We start from the raw sequence: 24,136 nt of genomic DNA, 5'->3' as shown, positions 1-24,136 counted from the left end.
GAACAAGTGAAGGAATTTGGGCACAGAAGATTAGGGGTAAGGTGGTTTGGACAGGTTGCAATAAGGAAAATGCCCGGGGCTGAGGGCTGGGGTAGGAAGCAGAGCCAGGCAGATCACTGAATGCTGTGACTTTGAAGGGGTAAGCAAATGCTCTTTGTATTTTTAAAGTTTGTTTTTTTTTTTTTTTTTTTTTTAGGAAACTGGCCTTACTACATTGTCCAGGTTAAGTAAGTTTAGTGGCTGTTTACAGAGTGATTGTATGTAGCACACTGTAACCTTGAACTGACCTCAAAGGATCCTCTCTGCTCAGCCTCCCGAGTTGCTGGGACTACAGGGGTGCATCACCATGCCCAGCCAGATGTGCCTGTTATCTTCCCCAGTTACAGGCCAAGACGGTCTCTCAGAGGATTATTTAATAATAGAATTAATTACATACTTTTGGCTCCAGTGTGTCCAACCACAAATGTGACAAGTAATCTCTCAGCACCATTCTTTCCTTGGAGAATTGGACTTTCCCTTGGCTCTGTGGGTTCAAATCAAGCCTGAGTGTGTCTGACAGAATACCAGAGCACGGTTTGCCTCCCAGCCCTCCATCTCTACTGTGTTTGGCTACAGCTTGAGTTCGCTGGGCATCGGCTCCCCTCTCAGGCCAGCCAGCAAGTTGTTAGCTGCCAACAAGGACATGGTGTTACGGGTTCTGTGGGTGGCACTGCCAATGTGGGGCAGGATCACTGGAAAGGAGAGAGAAAGGGAGATAAGAAGGGTGGTTCAGCAGCCTTCAACTGGGCTGTTTATATGGCTTGGGTTTGCCATAAGAAGAACAAAGACTGCCTCATGGTTCCATGCTTTGCCTTCTCTCCTACTGTCACTAAGAAGCCAATCTCCCAGGGCTGAGGTTCATACTAAAGGGCCTCCAAGCTACTAAAACACAGTCACAATGTGATGAAAGATTTGTATTCCAGGGCTGGGCGCAGTGGCTCACGCCTGTAATCCCAGCACTTTAGGAGGCCAAGGCAAGGCAGATCACTTGAGCTCAGGAGTTCAAACCAGCCTGGGCAACATGGTAAAGCCCCATCTCTACAAAAATTACAAACATTAGCCAGTTGTGGCCAACACCTGTAGTCCCAGCTACTTGGGAGGCTGAGGCAGGAGGATTATTTGAGTCTGGAAGGTAGAGGTTGCAGTGAGCTGCGATCGCACCATTGCACCCCAGCCTGAATGACTGTCTCAAAAACAACAAAAATGGTGAACCTGGGTGCCAGTTTAGCTTCAGAGTTTAGCACTATCTGTACCATGTGCCCCTGAAAATGATGCCATGTGACAAGGTTTCTGATCTACAGAAGTAACTCCAAAATGAAATGCTGAACAGCAAACTCTGATCCCATCCCAAAGCAAGTTAAGTTACTCGCCTCCACGAACTTTCAGCCAGGTGCACTGGCACATTCCTGTAGTCCCAGCTACTTCAGAGGCTGAGATGCAAGGATTGCTTGAGCCCAAGAATTTGAAGCCAGCCTGGGCCACATAGTGAGACATCATCTTTACCCGCCCCACCCAAAAAAAAAAAACCCCACAAAACTGCTTTTGTGTTTTTTCCAGGTAGAAATCATGGTTCCTTTTAATTGAGGACACTTTCTTCTTTAAATGTTATTATTGTAATGGGGTCTTTGTTGACTAGGCTGGTCTTGAACTCCTGGCCTCAAGTGATTCTCCTGTCTCAGCCTCCCAAAGGACTGGGATTACAGGTGTGAGCTACCGTGCCCGGCCATAATTGAGTACTTAATTCACAGTTTCCTCTCTTGGCTTTAACTTTGGTAACAATTAGGTCCCCACCTCTCAAGAACATTGCATCTGATCAAACTGAGAGCCAGTGTGAACACAGACTCCAAACCAGGGCTTTCAGAGTAACAAGGAACAGCAAAAACCAGCCTTTCCATACACTTAGGAAGGTACTGTGAATGGTAGGGTCCAAATTTTCACCATCCAAATAGAAAACCTGGAACTCAATGCATGGAAAACACGGAAACCAAAACATGTCAGGAATGAACTATAGTACCCCTTTACATACTCAAGGTCAGGATAGGTTTGGAGAAATTTGCATCCGACCATTTGGCCTCTTCTAGTAGAGAAGAGTTTTTGAGACAGGGTCTTGCTTTGTTGCCCAGGCTGGAGTGCCATGGTACAATCAGCTTACTACAGCCTCAACCTACCAGGCTCAAAGAATCCTCCCACCTCAGCCTCCTGAGTAGCTAGGGCTAGAGTTATGTATCACCATACCTAGCTAATTTTTTATTTTTTATAGGGATGAGGTCTCACTGTGTTGCCCAGACTAAGACTCAAATTCTTGGGCTCAAGTGACATCCTGCCTTGGCTTCCCAAAGTGCTGGAATTACAGGCATGAGCCACCCTGCCCAGGCCCACCCCACATTTTAGACATATAGTGAATCAGAATAAATCCACTCACTCACAAAAAGCATTCCCAGATAATGGTTTTTGGTTGCTGAGATTACTTAGCATATTATTTCAAAGTGGCAAAATTCAGGGCCACCTAAGAGAATTCAAAAGTGGTGCCTACATTTGCCGACAGGTTTATACAGGACACATAAACAGCTCCCATTTTTTTCAGTGTACATGTCAAGGCTAACCCTGATCATCAAAATATATTATTTTGTACATTACAGTTTACAGGACCACAGAGGGAAATGTACTTTCTTGGAGGGTGACTAAATGGCGTTTTGCAATAGATCTGTGTCACTCTGAAGTGGAAGGACTGGAGTCCCGTGGCCTTTACTAACTTGACCCCTCCTCTTTGGTTGCAGTGGTCTCAGGGGGAGCTGCTACTTCTATATGTTTGTGTGCTTTTCCTCTACCTCTTCCTTACCTTGGGGATAAAGATCTGGGTATTTCTCCCTGCATTCCTGCATGGCCTCAACATGTCTACACAGTCTGACCCCTTGACATTCTCCATACTAGTGGAAGCAGTAAAAGGCTGGCCTGAATTGTTCCCCACAGGGGCCCCTGGCCATTCCCCAAAGGCACAGGCAATTCCAGTTACTGTCTCCATCTGGCAGCCTCAATCTGTGCTCCTTGTGGATCAGTGGGGTCATCAGCTGCACTGCTTGCAGCTGCACAGTCTTTTTTTTTTTTTTTTTTTAGTCACAAATATGATTCCAGGCTACAGCACAGTACTTAGATTTTGCAGAAGCAGCAGCAGCAGCTACAGCTTCATGCCCTGACCGCCCTCTCCCCTCAGACCAATGACTGCCTTTTGAAGCAGTCCCGGGCCCCTTAGCTGAATTCCCAGGACTTGGGTTAGGGGTGGGAGGGCGGTTTTCCTGGCTGTGGGTGACAGCCCTGACATCACAGCCAGTGCTCCTTGCAGGCTAGGGTCACGGGCAGGGATGGGAAAGTTTCCAAGAGGTACAATAATGGGAGCATTCACTGGGGAAGGTAGCTACAGACCTTCTGTTAGGTTTCCATTCCAGAATCCAAATGAAGGACAGGGATTGGCCGGGACAGCCTAAGCCCTGATCACTGTTAGTGTGGAGGCATAAACTCCACCAGCCACCTGAACAGATCTTAATATAAAAATTCATTACACATAAAGGTAACTAACTGAGCAGGCAAAAAACAAAAAACAAACCACAGGGTCCCAGGACCAGCAGCATCAGTGGCATCTGGGAGCTGCGCACTGTCTCAGGCCCCACCCCAGACCTGCTGAAATAGAAACCCTTGGGATGGGGCTAGCAACCTGTGTTTGATCAGTCACCCCTTCCAGGTGATTCTGACCAACACAAAAGTATGAGAATCAGCTGAGCAGAGGTGGCTCACGCCTATAATCCCAGCATTTTGGGAAGCCAAGGCGGGTGGATCACCTGAGGTCCAGGAGTTCAAGACCAGCCTGGCTAACATAGACAAACCCTGTCTCTACTAAAAATATAAAAATTAGCTGGGCCTTATGGCACACACCTGTAATCACAGCTACTCGGGAAACTGAGGCAGGAGAATCGCTTGAACCCAGGAGGTGGAGGTTGCAGTGAGCTGAGATTGCACCACTGCACTCCAGCCTGTGCGACACAGCAAGACTGTCTCAAAAAAAAAAAAAAAAAAAGTATGAGAACCACTGCACTATAGTATCATGGAAGTAGCAACTGCCAGAGACATCTTCGGTGCTACAACTCAGACTTTTGTGGCAGGGGCACTGACTGGTTGTTGCTCATGTCTCTGAGCAGGGGCCAATGGGCCTGGTTCAGCAAGTGTTGGAAAAACTGCAAACTGGATTCCCCAGCCACTATGGTGTTAGATACAGTGAACCCCACGTTTCTCTTCAAAGAATCAGTATGTGTATTTTCAGCTTTCTTATTCTTTAATTCTCCATTTAAAAGTTTAACTTCCTTGTAGTTTCACTCAACAACCTTTTCCACCAATTCTAGTAAGTAGTTCATATCAGTAGTTCTAATCAGTAGCTCCCCATCCCCTGCTCCTTCCTGACTCATTCTGGTTACCTGCTCCAGTCATCTGCCTGTGACCGCTAATTACCTGCTCTGACCTGCCTGTGACCATCCTTCCCACCAAACTATCCACCCCACCACTCTGGCTCATACCCCTGGATCTCTTTAAAATAGCCAATCAAGGAAGCAAAACACACTGCCATGTGTGTACCTATGCCACTGTCTTGCATGTTCTGCACATGTACCCCAAAACCTAAAATGCAATAAAAATAAATAAAATTCTCTCTCTCTCTCTCTCTCTCTATATATATATAAAATAAATAAAATAGCCAATCAGAATTAGACTAGACTGTGCGATCTAACTCTAGCCAATAAAGGAATGACACAGCAGCAGGGACGACCTCCATCAGACATAAGTACTCCTTCCCCTCCTTGTCCAGGTGTGCGCTCGCCATTGTTCCATCTGTGAGCCACACCCTTCTATAGAAGTAAATTGTCTTGCTGAGGAAATTGATATTCGAGTGCTACTTGTTTTGCAGCACAGAAAATTTTACGTGTAACAATCTTGGTGACCCGTACGGGGACCCTATTCCCCTCCACGGACCCCATTCCCCTCCAGGGGTTGTCTCTGGTTCTCTCTCCTGAGGAGGAACACTCCTGCGGCCACATTGTGGTGGCCTCATGAGTGAGAAGTCAGGACTGACCCACTGCGAGGAATAAGCCTATGCTCTCAGCAGCGCAGAAGGAAACGAGCTGGCAATCTAAGGTAAAGAATCCTCACATATCACCACGACAGTGCAAATCTGCACAAACCAAGGAAGGAAATGCCCCCGGCAAAGTATTTCCTTGGTGGTCGGGACAGACCAAGGTAAGAGAACCCCAGGAGGGGCGGTGAACTATTCCTTGGTCGGGGTGTCACAGGAAAAAAAAAAAAGGCAAGACATTTCTGGTAAGGGAAACTGAGTCTTACCCTAAAAACAGGAAATTCCCCAAGTAGGGTAAGGGGTAAAAAGGATAAAGCTAGCAACAACAATATTACCCCTAATAATCCCCTAGGCCTAATGATAAAATATTGTAAGAATAATGAAGGGGCCGGGCGCGGTGGCTCACGCCTATAATCCCAGCACTTTGGGAGGCCAAGGCGGGTGGATCACGAGGTCAAGAGATCAAGACCGTCCTGGTCAACAAGGTGAAACCCCGTCTCTACTAAAAATACAAAAATTAGCTGGGCATGATAGTGTGTGCCTGTAATCCCAGCTACTCAGGAGGCTGAGGCAGGAGAATTGCTTGAACCCAGGAGGCGGAGGTTGCGGTGAGCCGAGATCGTGCCATTGCACTCCAGCCTGGGTAACAAGAGTGAAACTCCGTCTCCAAAAAAAAAAAAAAGAATAATGAAGGGACCAAGAACAAGGAAAAGCAGCTGCAGCTGCTGTCCCAGACCCTTCTCCTATCCTTGTTGTCCCCCTCCTTATAATCCTGCCTCTTGGGAATCGTCCCAAGAGCCCACTCACTACCAGCCAGCCCACTTACTACCTGAAATCCCTAAAAGGATTTCGATGCAAAATAGAACAATGCAAAAAAATAATAATAAAAATCAGGACTTCCCTATACTCTCGTCTCCGGCAAAGAAAGAGGTATGTTCTGTAGAGCTGCTACAAGAGCCTAGGAACATGAACAATCCACCCCCCCGCCCCAGTCAAAACGTTCCTACAGCGAATCAAAAATCAAAAATTTCCCACCCAAGACCTCTGGTGGGACAAGAACAACGCAGCCCTCCAGGAAAATACACTGCTCTAGGTCTTGAGGATCCCCTTGGCCGGGGAATGTTAAAACTTCATTTTGTCACTAACAATTGGCCAAATATTAACAAGACATTACAAATAAATGAATAGAGAACTAGAAAGATAATCTGTAAAAGAGCTTCTAAGAGAAAAGAAATCCTAGAGGAGAGGGAAAGACTGACAGAGGGAGCACAGGAAGTCAGAGAGAGAGGGGCAGGAGGGAGGGAGGGGTAGGGAGAGAGTTAGAGACAAAGAGAAAAATGGAGAGACAGAAGTAGTAAAGAGAAAGCAATATGCTCTATTCCTTTAAAAGCCAGAGTAAATTCAAAAGCTATAATTGATAATTGAAAGTCTTCTCTGTGATGGGCTTCTTAAACCCTATTGTTCCCTATCCTTAAACTATTACAGTCACCAGTAGTTTACCGTAATATGTTTGAAAGATGCCTTCTGGGCTTGTCCATTGGCAGAGGACAGCCAAGACCGATTTGCCTTTGAGTGAGAAGAATCTCACTCTGGTGGAAAATAGCAATACTGATGGACAGTCTTACCCCAAGGGTTTGTGGAATCTCCGTCTAGGGATAGACTCTTATGCCCTAAAAATAAAGCCCTGATACAAAAAGCTCCCACAAGACAGGCTGAACTCCCTTATTTGACAGTTACCAGAAATTCAACAGGTGGAAAAGTTACCTCCTCAAGCAGCCATTCCATCTTTTCGTCAGTGTAAACAAGGGCGTAGTAGAAATTCTTGCCCAAAGGCACGGGAGCCACTGACAACCAGTAGCCTTCCTATCAAAAATCCTTAATCCAGTAATCCGAGGATGGCCCAAATGCATTCCTGGATGACACTTAGTTTATGAAGTTTGCTAAAAGTTAACAGTGTAACATGTATTATCCTAACTTCTAATCTTGTGGCCTTAGGCAGTCTAGTTCACAGACATGAAAGAAGTTTGCTTTGGAAAAGAACAGTTATCATCTTTGCCAAAAAAAAAAAAAAAAAAAAAAATTTATGTAAAAAGAATCTTATATTCTTGTCCTAAAATAAACTGGCTGTTTAAAAAAGGGATATTTACAACAAGTCAGAAAGTTGAAGATTATGAAAGTTGTGAAAAATGTTATAAAAGGGAATTTATGCAAGAAATGTTACATAATTTAAAAGTAATTAGGCCTCCTAAATGTAAAACTATTGAAGAAACAGTTTATGTGCAAGGTGTGTAAGGAAAGTGAAATATACTTTTGGTAAAAGGATTATAAGGAGGCATAAGAATGTCGATTTCTACCTACATTAAAAAAAGGTTAAAAAAACCCTTTGTTTTGAAGATTTAAGCAAGTTTTAAAATGTTATTTATAAAGGAAATTGTGTGTAAACACATTGGCTAATGTTAAAGGGATATGATCCAGGTTTTCTGTGAACTGGACATTAAAATAAAAGCACAAGTTTTTTTTTTAAACCCTAACCTGCTCTTTAACAAAAATTATACAGGGTTAAAAAGAGTCTTTTAAAGTCTTACCTTACGGTCAGACATTAAAATTGGATAAATATGTCTATAAGGATTTATTAAAATTGTTTGACATTAGCACACTATTACAAAGGTGAAATTTAGCTTATCTGGTATAAAATCATACAGGAAGCACTGTCAAATATAAAATGGTACTTGGCTTTCTTTGGTCTGAAAACTAATAAAAATAGGTGCTAAAGAGAATTCAGAAGGCAAATGGATATGACCAGGTCAGAGAAAAATGTTACTGAACCCCTTAAGAGGGGACTCTGCTTTCACCTGCATCTAGGGACCCACTGGGGGCTTAAAGCCATGTGTGACCCAGTCCTCAGTTTATGGGTGCATAGGATTTTATACCAAACGAGTTACAGACAGTTGCTTAGTATGTAAGAAAACTAATAAACTAAAAAAGAAAAGAAAACAAAATTACCCTTTGGGGGAAGGAATCCAAGCTTAAGGCCATTCTAAAGTTATCCAGATTAATTACACAAAAATGCCTCCAATTGATTGTCTAAAGTGTTTGATTCAGATAGCAGGACTCATTTTCCTGCCTGTCATTGGGAAATTAGCCCAGGTACTGGGTATAACATGAAAATATCGTATTCCCTGGCACCCACCTTCAACAGGGAAAGTAGGAAGGCCTATTACCCTGTTAAGAGTACAAACTGCTCCCCAAAGACATTTACTACTGATCTCCCTACATTTGAAAAAAGGAATCAGTTTCTCAAAAATTATATACTTGATTTATCTTCCACTTTTCCCTTCCCTTGGAACTAAAAGTCTTTTAGTGCAGGTGCCACCCCTGGTGGTCCAACGCTCTGCTGACCACTAAAGAGCAAGGACAGACTGCCCCAACTAGTACCTGCGGTTCCTTAAAACCATATATTCATTCTGCTAAAGGAGTTACCCCTCCCCATTGTCAGACTGATTACCATCTCTGCTCCCCAGAGTTCTTCCCCTTCATTAAGCCATTTCTATGGTATAGGAGCAGAAGTCTCAGGGAAGGACCCCATAGAATCCTTTAAAATGTGCTTTATTGCCTCCTCACCTCCTGCAACCCCTTTTCCATCTCCTAAGTTCTCCACTAACCAAACCCTCTCTCACCGTCTACCCAAGGATAAAACCAAAGTAGCTGTTGTAGAGGTTAAAGATTTAAAGCAAACTATAGCAACTGAAGCAGGGTACCAGGACGCAAATGCTTGGCTGGAATGAATTAGATATTCTGTTCTCATGCTAAACAAGAGCAACTGTCATGCTTGTGCGACAGGCAGGCCAGAGACCCAGACTGTCCCCTTTCCACTTGGGTGGTCCTCTCAGGGACTGGGCATGAGCTGTGTGGTAGCTCTCTTCCAGAACCCCACAGCCTGGGATGACGAGTCATGCAAAACTCTGTCACTGCTGTTCCCTGAGGTTCAGAGCCCTGCAGGTCAGCCCCCAATGCCCATCCAGCCTCCAGCCCGCCTTTCATGGTGGCGGGGATAGTTGGGATTCCTTGAAGACTTAACAGGGTGCAGTAAAACCAAGCCTTTTCAAGAGCTTACCAATCAGTCTGCCCTTCTTTGTCCCCAAGCAGATGTGTGGTGGTTATTGCAGGGGACTACTGCTGGGTGCTCTGCCAAGTAATTAGAGCAGCACCCATGCTCTAGTCTCATTGGCCATCCCTTTCACCCTAGCATTCCATCAACATGATAAAAAAAGAAAATTCGTAAAAAAAAGAAGTGCCTTACATGGGTCCTTTAACTTCCTTGTTTATATAAAACGATTGGAGTTACCAAATAAACTTAAAACCCGAGATCAAATAGCTGCAGGACTTAAGTCAATACTTTTGTAGGTGACAATAAAAATGTAAATTAAATTACATCTATCATGATCAGCAGCAGTTTATTAGTTATACCAGGGAGGCTGCCAAAGGGACAGCAGAACAACTAAGCCAAGACATGTTAAGGAAGTTTGAAGAGGAAAAAAAAAAAACTGTAAAAATTCAAGATGGGGGATTGTGCCCGGGCGCAGTGGCTCACGCCTGTAATCCCAGCACTTTGGGAGGCCAAGGCGGGTGGATCACGAGGTCAAGAGATCGAGACCATCCTGGTCAACATGGTGAAACCCTGTCTCTACTAAAAATACAAAAAATTAGCTGGGCACGGTGGCGCGTGCCTATAATCCCAAGCTACTCAGGAGGCTGAGGCAGGAGAATTGCCTGAACCCAGGAGGCAGAGGTTGCAGTGGGCTGAGATCGCGCCATTGCACTCCAGCCTGGGTAACAAGAGTGAAACTCCGCCTCAAAAAAAAAAAAAGATGGGGGATTGTTAGATATAGTGAACCCCAAGTTTCTCTTCAAAGAATCATTATGTCAGTATGTTCTGCTCTCTTAAATTCTCCACTTTTAAGTTTAACTTCCTTGTAGTTTCACTAAATAACCTTTTTCACTAGTCTTTTTTTTTTTTTTTTTTTTTTTGAGACGGAGTTTGGCTCTTGTTTCCCAGGCTGGAGTGGCATGATCTCATCTCACTGCAATCTCTGCCCCCCGGGTTCAAGCAATTCTCCTGCCTCAGCCTCCCAAGTAGCTGGGATTACAGGCATGTGCCACCATGCCCAGCTAATTTTGTATTTTTAGTAAAGACAGGGTTTCTCTATGTTGGTCAGGCTGGTCTCAAACTCCCAACCTCAAGTGATCTTCCTGCCTCAGCCTCCCAAAGTGCTGAGATTACAGGTGTGAGCCACCACGCCTGACCTTATACCAGTTCTAATCAGTAGTTCACATCTGTTACCCCAGTCCCTTGCTCTATCCTGACTCATTCCGGTCACCTGCTCTAGTCACCTGCTTTGACCCTGGTTACCTGCTCTGACTTGCCCGTAACTCTCCTTCCCACCCAACTACCCACCACACCACGCTACCCACCCCATCACTCTGGCTCATACCCCTGCTCCCTTTAAAATAGCCAGTCGGAATTAGACTCGACTGTGCCATCTAACCCTAGCCAACAGGGGAACGACACTGCAGGAGTGACTTCCATCAGGAATATGTACCCCTTTCTCTCCCTCATCCTGGTGTGCACTCACCACTGTTCCATCTGTGAGTCGCACCCTTCTATGGAAGTTATGGAAGTAAATTGCCTTGCTGAGGAAATTTCTATTTGAGTGCTACTTCTTTTTTGGCACTGAAAATTTTACCTATAACAATGGGAAGGAACTGGTACTGCTAGCTGAAGAAGTGCTGCTGTCACTCGCCCAGAGACAGGAAGGGAAGGCGGGGGGAGCAGGCCCTCCCACACCCACACTGACAGGGCCTGGCAGTGCAGCTGGCACAGCAGAAATGGGGTGTGCAGAGGCCTGGCCCCATCCCCACAAAGCAGAAGAGATAAAGGGGCTTTGTTATGAAACAACAGCTTAAAAAACTGGCATGAGTTATAAATATCGCATTGTAATTACTTTTACTTTTTCACACTTAAACTGATAATAGCCATTTATAGCAACAGGTTTTACCCATGAGTTACTGTGGTGTAACACATGTAGTCAGTGTACCTTTTTTTTTTTTTTTTTAGATGGAGTCTTGCTCTGTCACCCAGGATGGAGTGCAATGGCACAATCTTGGCTCACTGCAATCTCTGCCTCCTGGGTTTGAGCAGTTCTCCTGCCTCAGCCTCCTGAGTAGCTGGAATTACAGGTGTGAGCCACCACGCCTGGCTAATTTTTTGTATTTTAGCAGAGACGGGGTTTCACCAGGTTGGCCAGGATGGTCTTGATTTCCTGACCTTGTGAACCACCCATCTCAGCCTCCCAAAGTGCTGGGATTACAGGTGTGAGCCACTGTGTCCAGTCTCTCTCTCTTTTTTGTTTTTTAAACAAATACACTCAGGTATTTTTTTTTTTAAACAAATACACTTCGGTTCCTTTAGGGACAGAGACCTAGCAAAGCATGCTCAAGAGGACTGCTTCTGTCCTCTACTCATGTCACCAAGAGCGTAAATATTTACAGTCCCTGGTGTGTCCCTTTGGGTTCAGCACTTGCTCACACTAGCTTCACACCCAGCACCTCAGGGCCCCCTCGAAAACACTGGTCCTGCAGGGCAGCAGAGAGTTTGCATCAGAAAAGTGCAGTTCTTACCACAGTTCTTCAGGGTTAGGAGAGGGTGGTTTGTAGGCAGTGGTTCTGGGGTCGTCACATCCAGTCCAGCAGCTGCAATCTGACCACTGGCCAAGGCCTGGTACAGGTCATCCTGGTTTACGACCTCACCCCTGGGAATGACAGTGGTGACATGGGTACCCCAAAGATCCCTGTGCCTAGGCTGCCTCTGAGGCAAAACAACCTACAGAATGAATATTTCCACTCACCTGGCACTTGGCACTGACTTTTAAAGCAGTAAGTCTTAGGGTATACTTACAGTATGTCTGTAAGTCTTACACTCAGAGAACTCCAGCCCTGCCTCCTTCTAGCTGTGTGATCTTGGGCAAGTGTCTCAAATTCTCTGTGCCTCAAAGTATCTGTCACAAATTATCTGCTCTGTGAGATAAGGGAATACCACCAAACTCCAAGGCATGTTGGGAGGATGAAAGCTTCCTTACATGCTCTACCGCATGAACAGGGCCCAGAGGGCGTGTGTCAGGCCTCACCGAGTGTTCGGATCTGGTTGGCCTTCAGACCCCCACTGAGAAGCACCACAGCATGCCATCAGGCACCTGCCTAAACCAGGCCAGAGAAATGGGCACACGCCCCCAACCACATCCATCAAAGGTAGTGGCCACTGAAGCCAAGAACTGATCTTCTAGAGATTGCATCTTGTGAAGTAATATTTGTGCACTAATGAGTAATGGAGGGTCCCAGGTACACTCAGTCACCAGTATATGGCAGCCGAGACTGCTACCAGCCAGCAGCACCAGCCCTGTGCTCCTGCATGTCTCTCTTCCATTCTCAGGTTACCTGTTTTGTAACTAAACATTGGTGATTATAGGTTCCTTTAGGGTGGATGAGTCCTTGGGGTGACCTCACCCAATCCTCCTTCCTCTAAACTGATGTAAACAGGCTCAAGGGGCACCAGCTGGGAGGGGCTTGGAGAGGCAGAGAAGGAAGGTCTGACCCCCACACATGCCCAGTGGCCTGAAGGCACCCCTGGGGACAGTGTGAGGAACTAAGACCTCGTGAGTTTTAGGGTCTGTCTTCCCAGGAGCCTAAGGTTCAAAGTATCACTGAACCACAGCCAGACAGAGCCAGGCTTAGCAGTGTGGGAGGAGGCCTTTGGTGGACCCCTCAGATCCTGAAGTCCAGCCCTTTGTGGTGGAGGACAACAGGCCTGGAAAGTCTCCCTGGGAACACTCCCTGAAGCCACTCGGCTGTGTGCCAGGCCCTGCCAGGCGGGGGGCTACTACTAAGTAGACAGGCCAGGCCCACTCCAATGGTGGCTCTTCCTTGTGCAGTGCTCTCGTGTATTCCCACGTATGAGTGGTTGTTCGGTTTATGGACACCAGCAAGCTCGCCCTGGAGTCTCACCAACAACCCATGGGGAAGAAAATCTGCAGATGGCAGCAGTGGGGATGGCTCCTCTCCAGACTTGCTGGGAAAGGTGGCCCCAGGATACCTGCTAATGTTGACAAACACAGCTGTTTCCTTCATCTTCTGGAAGAAGTCCTTGTTGCAGAGTCCCTTGGTTGCTGGAGTTAGGGAGCAAGCCACGACGATGAAATCAGACTGGGCAGCCAGCTCGGGGGTAGACACTGAGGAAGGGCGGGACTCCGTCAGGCACCAAGTCCAAGGAGAGGGACAACCAGATGGCGGGAGGCCAGCCCCTTGCTCCCGACTACTGTAACAGAAACTCTCAAGATGCTTTCTGAAGGCCGAGTCTCTACCTGGACAACTCTCATGACCACACACAGTCAAATCGAGCACAGTAGGATCTGGACCACTCTGGCTTTAACCACCTTCAGGGCCCAAAGTGCCCAGGGGGGTTGGGGAATGCTTGAGATCCGGCCTGCCTTGTGCTCACCAGGCTGCGGAACCACCAGGGACTGGATCTGCCTGGACTAAGGGGCACACACAGAGGCTGGGGTCGTGCTTACCAGTTTATGAAGGAAAGTGTAAGTGCCCAGCCCTTCCTTACACCTATCACCATCCCAGATGCTCCACCCGGAACGGGCAGTGGTAACAAAGAACTCTGAAAGACAGGACCCTAGACTGCTCTGCTGGCACAGAGAAGACCTGGGTAAGTCCCTGTGCCCCTTGAATGGGCCTGTGTCCAGAGGCAGGTAGAGGAAACACCACCTACCAGACATAGTAGCCCCTGGACACACCTGGAGCTCCTGCCCTCTGCCTGAAAATGCCGCCATTAGAGAAAATCCAGCCCCTCACTGGGCACAGATGGGGCTCCCATGGAAATCAAGGATTCACTTACCAAACTCCGCCTGGAATTCCGCTGCATCCTCAGGCCTGGGCTGGCGCCCTGTGTACAGAAATCTCTGGACGCCAAATGGTTTCAGACGCCGAGCAATGGCCTGGCCTAAAGCAAGGAGAGTCCAGGTCTTGTTCCCAGTCCCACAGAGGGCAGGGGCAGTACCCAGCAGCTCCGGGACAGCGGCCAGGGCAGATCCTTTCATCAGCACAGCCCCAGAGCTGCCCTCCAAAGCAGGCGGGGGGCTGGCTGTGCCATGTAACCAGCCCCCAGCCAGCCCACACTGCCCCAGGGATCTGGAGACAGCGCCTCGGCTCCCCTGAGGCTGTAACTGGCTTATACTGTCCTCACATGGTCCAAACCACCTAGAAAGCCACTCACAGGATTTTCCTAACCTCTGAGAAATGGAGTTTTCACTAAGGAGATGTTTGGTCAGGCAGTCCCCTCCTTCGTCCTGGACCCTCTGCTTCTGCGGATGCAATCTTAGACTCATTTGACTTTTTGGTGGCACTGCCAAACTGCCAGCTCACCCCAAACCTACAGTTACTTTTCATGTAAGCTGCTGCTAAGACAGGTTTGTGCCATTGGATTTTCACACTCAATGTGCCCCAGAGCTGTTGGCTTCCTCCAAGCAACTCTCGGGTGAGAGGCAGGGCCGTTAGCTGGCTAGACACCCTCCACACCCTGCACTCACACCCCTGTACCACCAGGCAGGATGACAGAGACAGAGAACCACGGAGGGAGCTGCTAGGTTAGGCCCAAGCCTTTCTGACAGGCTTCTCCAAATAAGGGCCACTGGAAGAAAAGTGGCTGTGCCTCAACTGCAGAACTGCAGACAAACTACCCATGAGCCCTCAGGCCCTGAGTTAGGGCCTCATGAGTCAAATATCTTCCAGAACCCAAGCTGGAGTAGGTGTTGGGGGAATGGGCTCTCTCACAGTCACTCCTAAAGACTTTAACACAGCATGTGTAGTCTTTACCTGTTCTTTATGGAGCTGGAATCATGAAGCTCCCTGACTTAGGCAACTTGCTTTTATCACCTAGTGAGTTCTTAAGGATCTCCTGCTTTCTTTATGTACTTGCCTGTGTTTTGCAAAGCTGCATCCCTCACTAGAGATATCCCTACTGCAAGCAAAGTGCCCTGACAGCGTGTGGATCTTCTCAGAGCAAACCAAGCCATGAGAGCCGGGGCGGGCAAGCAGGCAGGTAGGAGCCTCACCTATTCGCCCCAGCCCGATGATGCCGACAGTGCTGTGTGTGAGCCCATAGCCACACAGCCAGAGGGGCTTCCATGAGGTCCAGCCACCACTGTGGGGGAGAGAGGGGCAGGTGAGAGGCCGATCCTTGGGCAAAGATGAGGGCCCGCTGAGAACCCAGCACCCCGGCTATGGTCCAAGGTGTGTGACCCGCCCTCCAGGTCAGAGACTGAGAGTGGGATGAGGCACTGTGACTCAGCACTGCAAATGAGCCGCAGAAATGACTCCTCCTTTAAAGCCACCAGGGACACAGAACCTGAGGGCAGGAAGGGGCCTTACTGGCTCTCATCTCATTTTGCAAATGGGAGAACAAACCAGAAAGAGTGACCTGCCTGAGGTCATACAACCAGGGGAGAGCTGAGAGCAACAGGCTGCAACTTGGGATTTACAATTCCAAAACAAGCTCTCTTGGCACTCTAGGGCAGCAACAGAGCACAGCCACAGGGCCCGGCCTACTGCCCTGGACAAGACAGAGCCTGCCCTGAGCCACCTCCAATGGAGGTGCTGACTGCCTAGATAGGACAGCGAGCAGGACACTTAGCACTGTCTACTCTGCTCCATGCCAGGGCACACGCTGCTGGCCACATCTCCTGAGGGCCTGCGTTTGCACCCCTCCCATCTTGGCTCAGGCCAGTTCCTGCGTCTACACCTGGAATGCTTCCCCAACTCTTTAAAAAAAATTTTTTTGAGACAGGGTCTTGCTCTGTCACCCAGGCTGGAGTGCAGTGACACAATGTCGGTTCACTGCAGCCTCTGCCTCCTGGGTTCAAGCAATCCTCCTACCTCAGTCTCTCCTGAGTAGCTGGGAGTATAGGCATGTGCCACCACACCTGTGCCTAGTTTTTGTATTTTTGGAGAGATGGGATTTCGCCACATTGCCCAGGCTACTCTCTAACTCCTGAGCTCAGGCAATCTGCTGGCCTCAGCCTCCCAAAGTGCTGGGATTACAGGTGTGAACCACCATGCCCAGCCAACTCTAACTCTTGATATACAGACTGAAATCCCTGATCTGAAACCCTCAGGTTAGATTTTAAAATTGTTTGCCTTTTAGAAAGGTAACATGGCGCACGTGTGTACTCCACACATCACCCTCTGCAGTGTCTGGGCAGTGCCCTGTTTTAAACGCAGTGTTACATCTGCAGCAAAACTTAGAAGAGTCACGCTAAGTGGGAGAAATAAAAGCCTTAAATAGCCTCCTGTTAGTATGAAAGAATATTCAGCTGTCCGAGCTCTTTAGATTTTAGCATCATTGGTAAGCGATGGTGGACCTGCAGCTCTCAGGACTCGAGTGGATGCCCCCACCTGCTGCTTCTTCCTTGAAGCCCTCCCTGATCCACACTCTCCCACCCCGCCCTCACTCAGCAGCAGAACTGGTTTATCCTCCTCCATCCTCTTCCCTTCCTGCCCTGCTTATTGCAGCTTGGCCTTGAGCTTTAATGACTTTAGCTGGGTCCTCCCTCAATGGGGCACACCCGGGGATAGGGGCTACACCCGGGTCGGAGTGGCCCTGTGATCAGGAACCGGTGCTGAGCAGAGCCCATGTTCCTGCCAGGCGTTCACTTACTTCTTTACTTCTTCAATGGCCTCTGGCAACCGGCGGCAGGTGCTAAGAAGCAGGGAGACTGCAAGTTCGGCAGTGGCATCTGTCAGGACATCTGGGGTGTAGCCCACTCGGATCCCACTATGAATCAAACATCTGGTGGTAACATCAGCCTCAAGTGCCTTCACCAATGTCTACTGCGGGGACACTTTCATGGGGTTACTTTGCTCCCTCTTTAATGTGCCTGCCAGGAGCTCAGAACTATAAATGAGCACTCAAAAACTCAGTCCTCATTCACGTTTATATTATCGCCCACTTTGGAAGGATATGAAGATAAAAGATCAGGGTTCAAGGACTAAACAAGTAACTTAACCTTTCTGGGTTTCCTCATCTGAAAGAGAAAGAATGATACCTGCCTTTTCTACTGCAAGGTAATGATTTAATGGTTTTAGCTGGGTCCTCCCTCAATGGGGCACACCCGGACATAGGGAGGACCCAGCAAAAATCATTAAATTTTTGTTGTGGGGATCAAAAAAGATAATGATTATGAAAGGGTGACAGCTACACAGCTACACAGAAGTTACCCTGTTTCTGACTGCTGGGGCTTATTGTAACTGACCTGTGCACATGTGGACAGATTCTATCCTCAGCCACCTCACATTCTCCCTGAATGGACGAGGGATATTAAGTAAAAGCAAATCAACAGCTCCTCCTTCTCTCTCACAGCCGCCCTCTCTCCAGCCCCTCCCAGGGCCCAGGCTGCAGTTACCGCTTCTTGATTTCATCCAAAGCCAAGTGGTCAACGCCCACGGACAGGGTGCTGATGACTTTAAGATTGGCCCCTGTTGTGCAGAAAATGCACTGTTAGTATCTTCCCTTAATGAACTCAGAGCCACACACCTGCTTATGATTGTTTTCTTAGAAGAAGAGGCTGACGTCTCTGTTCTTCAGTTAAAACTCCAAACAATCCCCTTTGACAGCCTCAGACACGGTGGCTCAAGGAGGTTAAGTGACATGGCTCAGTCACAGGCAGAGCCGGGTTCACCTTGAGGCCTCTGCCACAAGACCCCACTCTTACCCACTGGACCATCCACCCAGCGAAGCCTCGGGTCTCCTTCAGCCACACTGGAGCCTCCACCATGGACACCCCTGAGAGTGCCAAGAAGGTGGCTGGGACATGACCCTCCCACACCCTCTCCTGCAAGCAGGACACCAGAAAGCTTTCAGGCCAAGGTCAGGGCAAGGAGTGGCTCAGCACTGACTCACAAGGGCCCTTTCCCATCTGGTAACCTCTGAGTCTGAACCTTTTCTCAAAACTGCCACAATAACCTCAAGGGGCAAGGTTTACCTTTCCCCAGGCTGAGACCTGTGGCTGCAGTTGCAGAAAGATGTCCTGGGTGCCTGCTGGCGCTTGCCACTGAGCTAGGTCCTCCCTCATGCTACTTGCAGGCCCAGAAGAGGCAGGTCTTGCTGGAGGTCACAGAGCAAGGCTGTGGCGGGGCTGGAGAACCCAGGGCCTTGGATGCTCTTCCCCATACCCAGTCTCTACACCCCAGTGTTTGCCCTCCCAGGGCACTCCCCCCCCACCCCCCGCAAGAGGTTCACAGAAGGAGGGAGGAGCAGTGCCTATGCCAGGCCCAGCTATCTGCCCCCTCGGGTCTGGTATCCCAGGAAACGCCCTCAGAACCCAGACAGCACTGCAGGGCAGCCCAGGAGCCAGCAGCTCAGGCTGAGGGGCCCACAGAGCCAAGCCATCCTCGTGTCTGCCACCCGCCCAGCACGCACCTGTGACATCCAGGAGCCTCTTGTCCACGCGGTCGGAGAGGAGGCAGAGCAGGCCGTGGGCCCCCGCCACCCCTCGCTCCAGCTCCTCGTTGGGGATGGGCTCATCTGAGTCCCACTGTTCCACCTCACAGCTGTGGGAAAAGCGAGGCCCTCAGGAGAAGCAGGCGCCGCACACCTGTCCCAGTCCCTCCCAGCTAGAAACCATGGCCTCAAGCTGCCCGGGACGGGTTGAGGGGAGGCAGGGTCAGGTGGGGGTGGCCTCAGAACTGTCCCGAGAGGGCAGGTGACAGGTGAAGGGCTGAGGGGACCCGAGCAGAGCCCAAGCTGCAAGGGGAAAGGCATGGGGACAGGTCTCAGGTCAGCACAGAGAAGAGCTTTCCACACTCACAGGGGCTGGGCGGCCAAGCAAGAGGCCAACTACAGGAAAGGCCTGGAGGGCAGGGCGTGCATCAGGTGGGGGCCTGGATTCAGAGACCTGTTGCCGCTCTTCCTATTTTTGGAGGAAGTGCTTGGCACTAAACTAGGTTCTCTTCCACGCTATGCACAAGGAGTTGTCTATTTTATGAGATAGAAAACTCATAGTCGGACTGGGCCCAGGAAAGATAAGGTCAAGGCCACGCAACACTTCTCAGGGCACTCAGCACTTCCACAGCAGCTCACGGGAACTGGACACCTGTCCCAGTGGCAAACCCGGCCTCCTGGCCCTTGCCATGGAATTCAGTGCAGCCAGCGCAATGTGGAGCCTCCATGAGGCAGGACACAGGATAGCTACTGGCACCTCCCGACTTAGCCCGGGGCTCTGACCACCTTTCATCCACCTCCCCATGAGAGGGCACAGTGTGAGCTACTGTCACCATGAGTGAGGTTGCCTTCCGCTTAGGACAGAGGGTCCTTGGCAAATTTTGTGGCAGTGAACAAAATTTAAAAATCTCATTTGCCCCTAGAACTGGTTGCTGAGGCTGAGTGGCAGCCTCTTCCTAACACTGGAAAGGCAAACCTGATCAAATGCAGTGGTCAGACGGCAGGCAGGCATGTCTGAGTACAAACCCCAGCTCCTCCACCTGGGAGCCTCATAGCTTTGGGCAAGGAACTTAACCTTAGGGTTACGTTTTTAATCTATGAAATGGGAATGATTTCACTGTGCTGCAAGGATTAAAAGTATGTATATGAAGCACCTGGCAAGGTTGGCCCACAGAAAGGGTTCCATTTAACAAGGGCCGGACAGGTGCAGTGGTTTATGCCTAAAATCCCAGCACTCTGGGAGGCTGAGGTGGGAGGATCCCTTACATACGGAGTTCAAGACCAGCCTGGGCAACACAGTGAGGCCCTAGTCTCTGCAAAATTTAAAAAATTAGCCAGGCATGGTGGTGCATGCCTGTAGTAGTTCCAGCTACTTGGGAGACTGAGGTGGAAGAATCACTTGAGTTCAGGAGGTGGAGGCTGCAATGAGGTATAACTGTGTCACTGCCATTGCCTGGGTGAGAGTGAGACCCTGTCTCAAAAAATAAATAAATAAAAGAAAAAATTAAGAGTCCTCAGGCCCGGCACAGTGGCTCACACCTGTAATCCCAACACTTTGGGAGGCTGAGAGGAGGATCGCTTGAGCCCGATTTTGAGAACAGCCCGAGCAACAAAGTGAGACCCTTATCTCCACAAAACAATCAGAAAATTAGCCGGTGGTGATTGTGCGCACCTGTAGTCCCAGCTGGTCGGGAGGCTGAGGTGGGAGAACTGATTGAGCCCAGGAAGTCAAGGCTGCCGTGAACCATGATCGATCAGCCATCGCACTCCAGCCCATGCAACAAACCGAGACTCTGTCTCAAAATTAATATTTAAAAAAGGGTCATCAGAAGTCCCTGCCAATTGTCCAAGGGACCAGGTCAGTGACCCTCAAGTCCCTGACTCCACCTGCCCTGTGGGAGCATAAAAAACTGACAGCCTGCACCTTGCCTCAGGGGCAATGTCCCCTCTCCAAAGCCGGAACTGCACGTCCCAGCGTCGTCTTAAGGGGCCTGGAAAGACATGGGCCCGAAATAACTTTCTCCGAGCCTCCCCCAAACTCCAAGCGCGACCCAGCCGGCCACTAGTGGAAAGGCCGGTCAAGGCCCAAGCGCCCAGCCCGGCTCTCCTATCCCTAGGACAGCCCCTCCCCTCCCTCACAGGGCGCGTGGCTCTTACTCTGCGGCCCGGGCAAGCACGGCCCTGCCTTCCGGAGGGATCCTGCGGGTGACGAACACCTTCATGAGTTGCACCGGTCTCATCCACCGTGCAAATGCCAGACGCCGACCCGGACCTGGCGGGACTGACGTAGGCCGCGGGAATAGAGCCGGGCCGGGGCGGAACCACACTTGAGTGGGCGGGCCCACGCTTGAATGGGCGGGGCGCGACGTGCGCGGGGATGTGGCCTCGCGTGCGGGAGTGCGGGGTTGCGACTGGGCGGTGACTGCGCGTGCGCATGGAGTGACAGTGACCCTATACGGTGTCTTTGCATGCGGCGGGGTGTGCGCCTCGTGCCTCTGGGGAATCAGGGCCCCGGGGAAGAGGGGGCAGTCTCTTGTCCAAGGCCTCATGGGAGCCCTGCTTTCTGTACACGCTCAAGGTCCTGTTTCCACGGGCTCAGGCCTTAAGGGACAGAAAGCCCCCGCTTTCTGTTTCTTGGGTTGGCCCAGGGTTGAACCCATGTTCCAGGCTGTGAGAAATTCCAGGACACACAGAGAGGTCATGTGTACATGTTCAGGCCAACATCACAGCCAACGGCCCAGCTTCCAGCCAGCGTCAATGACCAGATATTTGAATGGGAAAGCCTTCGATGACTCCAGGCCAGCTCCCATCTGACTTTGAAAAGAGCTACGACCTTGAAGAAAAAGCCTGAAGGAGAACCACTGGCTGAGCCCAGTCAGCCTCGGAACCATAAGAGATGATAATGTACTCATTGCTGTTGCTCTAAGCCATTGAATTTTGGAATTTTTTAATTTTTTTGAGATGGAGTTTCGCTCTTGTTACCCGGGCTGGAGTGCAATGTTGTGATCTCGGCTCACCACAGCCTCCGCCTACCAAGTTCAAGTGATTCTCCTGCCTCAGCCTCCCGAGTAGCTGGGATTGTATTTTTAGTAGACAAGCGGTTTCTCCATGTTGGTCAAGGCTGGTCTCGAACTCTCGACCTCACGTGATCCACCCGCCTCGGCCTCCCAAAGTGTTGGCATTACAGGTGTGAGCCACCGCGCCCGGCTGGAATAATTCTTTATGCAGCAATAGATAACTGTGGAAAACCCAGAAGCCATCAGAATAAAATTAATTCTTCATTAAAAAATTAACCGCTACAGCCATACCATCCTGAATGCATCTGATCTTGGAAACTAAGACTGGTTAGGGCTTGTATGGGAGACTGCCTGGGAATACCAGGTGCTATAGGCTTATCTAAAAAAAAAAGTTAACAAAATCATCCAAAGAACTGGGAAAAATACCATATATTTGCAATTCATTTTATAGACAAGGGATTAATTTCCTTATTGCACAAATAGTTCCTAAGACAAAGATGCCCAGCTTATCTGAATAAGCAAAGGATACCAATGGATACTTTACAGAAAAAGAAATGGCTTTTAAATGTATGGCCGGGCACGGTGGCTCACACTTGTAATTTCAGCACTTTGGGAGGCTGAGGCAGGCGGATCACTTGAGGTCAGGAGTTCAAGACCAGCCTGGCCAACATGGTGAAACTCCATCTCTACTGAAAATACAAAAATTAGCTGGGCATGGTGGCACATGCCTGTAATTCCAGCTACTCTGGAGGCCGAGGCAGGAGAATTGCTTGGGCCTGGGGGGCAGAGGTTGCAATGAGCTGATATTGTGCCACTGCACTCGAGCCTCGGTGACAGAGCAAGATGCTGTCTCAAAAAAAAAAAAGAAAGTGCTCAACTTGACTCAAAAAAGAACTGCCTATTAAAATTACAACAAGATACCAATGTGAAAATAACACTGGGGAAACAGGTGCTTTCATATGTTGCTGGTAGGAGTGTAAATCAAGCACCTTCAATAAAAAAACATTTGGCAGTAGCTATGAAAATTTAGAGTGCACATCTTTTTGACCCAGAAATGTTGCTTTTAGGAATTTACCTGATAAGCCGGACAAGGTGGCTCACGCCTGTAATCCTAGCACTTTGGGAGGCTGAGATGGGTGGATCACCTGAGATCAGGAGTTCAAGACCAGCCTGGCCATCATGGTGAAACCCCATCTTTAAAAAAAAAAAAAAGGAATTTACCTGACAGATGTATTGACACATATACAAAAAGACATCTGCCAAAGGCATTGCGACACTGTTGGAATAGTAAAATAAGGGAAACAATCTAAAGGTCCATTCACAGGGCACTGTTCATTACATATGGTTCATTCCCACAGTGAAATACTCTATATCAATCAAAAGAGCGAGGCAGTCGTATTCGTACCAATGTGGAATTACCTCTAAGATGTACTGTCCAGCAAAAAAACAGGGTGATACAAAGTGCATGTTACCATTTATAAGAGAAAGTATGTCCCTATTCTTTTGTTTTTGTTTTGAGACAGGGTCTCAGTCTGTCATCTAGGCTGGAGTGTGGTGGCGTGATCTTGGCTCACTGCAACCTCCACTTCCTGGCTCCAATGATCTCCCACCTGAGCCTCCTGAGGAGCTGGGACCACAAGCCTGTGCCACCACACCCAGCTAATTTCTTGTATTTTTTGTAGAGACGGAGTTTTACTACCAGCCTGGTTATCACTACCAGGCTGGTCTCAAACTCCTGGGCTAGAAGTAATCCACTTCCAGAGTTCACAACACCTGGTCATCTATTCCTGTGTGTTAAATATTCCTGGAGAGATGTGCAAGAAACATATTTCTTGTTTCATGGGAACAGGCTGGGCACAGTGGCTCGTGGTTTATAATCCCAGCACTTTGGGAGACTGAGGCAGGAGGATTGCTTGAGCCTAGGAGTTTGAGACAAGCCTGGGCAACATAGCGAGACCCTATCTCTTAAAAAAAAATTTGTTTTAATTACCCAGGCATAGTGGTGTGCACCTGTAGTTCCAGTTACTTGGGACACTGAGGTGGGAAGATTGCTTGAGCCTGGGAGGTTGGGGCTGCAGTGAACTGTACCAACCCATTCTGACTGTGCCACTGCACTCCAGCCTGGACAACAAAGTGATACCCTATCTCTAACAAAAGAAAAGAAAAAAAGAAAAAGCAGAAACTGGGGACAGTGGCTGTCTCCAAGGAGAAGACCTAGTGGAGGAGGACAGTGAGAGAGACACAATTTTCACCCTTTGGGAATTTGTATCTTATGCATTTATTATCTATTCTCAAAATAAAGAAAACATTCATTTGAAAATAGCACTTGGCAGCCAGGCACGTTGGCTCACACCTGTAATCCCAGCACTTTGAGAGGCTGAGGCAGATGGATCACAAGGTCAGGAGTTCAAG

The 24,136-nt window shown here is 48.9% G+C and overlaps 1 protein-coding gene across 1 annotated transcript; it reads right to left on the bottom strand.

Moving 5' to 3' along the window:
- Positions 1-398: 398 nt before the first annotated feature.
- GRHPR (glyoxylate and hydroxypyruvate reductase) lies at positions 399-21,002 on the bottom strand. The gene is made up of 9 exons (XM_002743095.6): positions 20,865-21,002; positions 18,687-18,817; positions 17,671-17,743; positions 16,926-17,042; positions 15,325-15,413; positions 14,109-14,213; positions 13,299-13,434; positions 11,831-11,961; positions 399-731 (listed from the first exon to the last, which is right to left on the bottom strand). The coding sequence occupies exons 1-9, from the start codon at positions 20,945-20,947 to the stop codon at positions 610-612; spliced, it is 987 nt and encodes a 328-aa protein (XP_002743141.3). The 5' UTR covers positions 20,948-21,002; the 3' UTR covers positions 399-609.
- Positions 21,003-24,136: the final 3,134 nt, after the last annotated feature.

This window comes from Callithrix jacchus, chromosome 1 (genome assembly GCF_049354715.1).
Source record: "Callithrix jacchus isolate 240 chromosome 1, calJac240_pri, whole genome shotgun sequence".
NCBI classification, from domain to species: domain Eukaryota; kingdom Metazoa; phylum Chordata; class Mammalia; order Primates; family Cebidae; genus Callithrix; species Callithrix jacchus.
This window is presented reverse-complemented; position numbering and strand designations above follow the sequence as displayed.

Bases quoted from the DNA above. Each gene is read 5' to 3' on its own strand.
- GRHPR (XM_002743095.6), bottom strand. From the start codon at position 20,947: ATGAGACCGGTGCAACTCATGAAGGTGTTCGTCACCCGCAGGATCCCT. The intron at 17,043-17,670 runs GTAACTGCAGCC...TTTGATTCATAG, and splicing joins TTGGATGAAATCAAGAAGCG to TGGGATCCGAGTGGGCTACA. The intron at 732-11,830 runs GTAAGAACTGCA...TCTCCTTTCCAG, and splicing joins CCTAACCCTGAAGAACTGTG to TGATCCTGCCCCACATTGGC.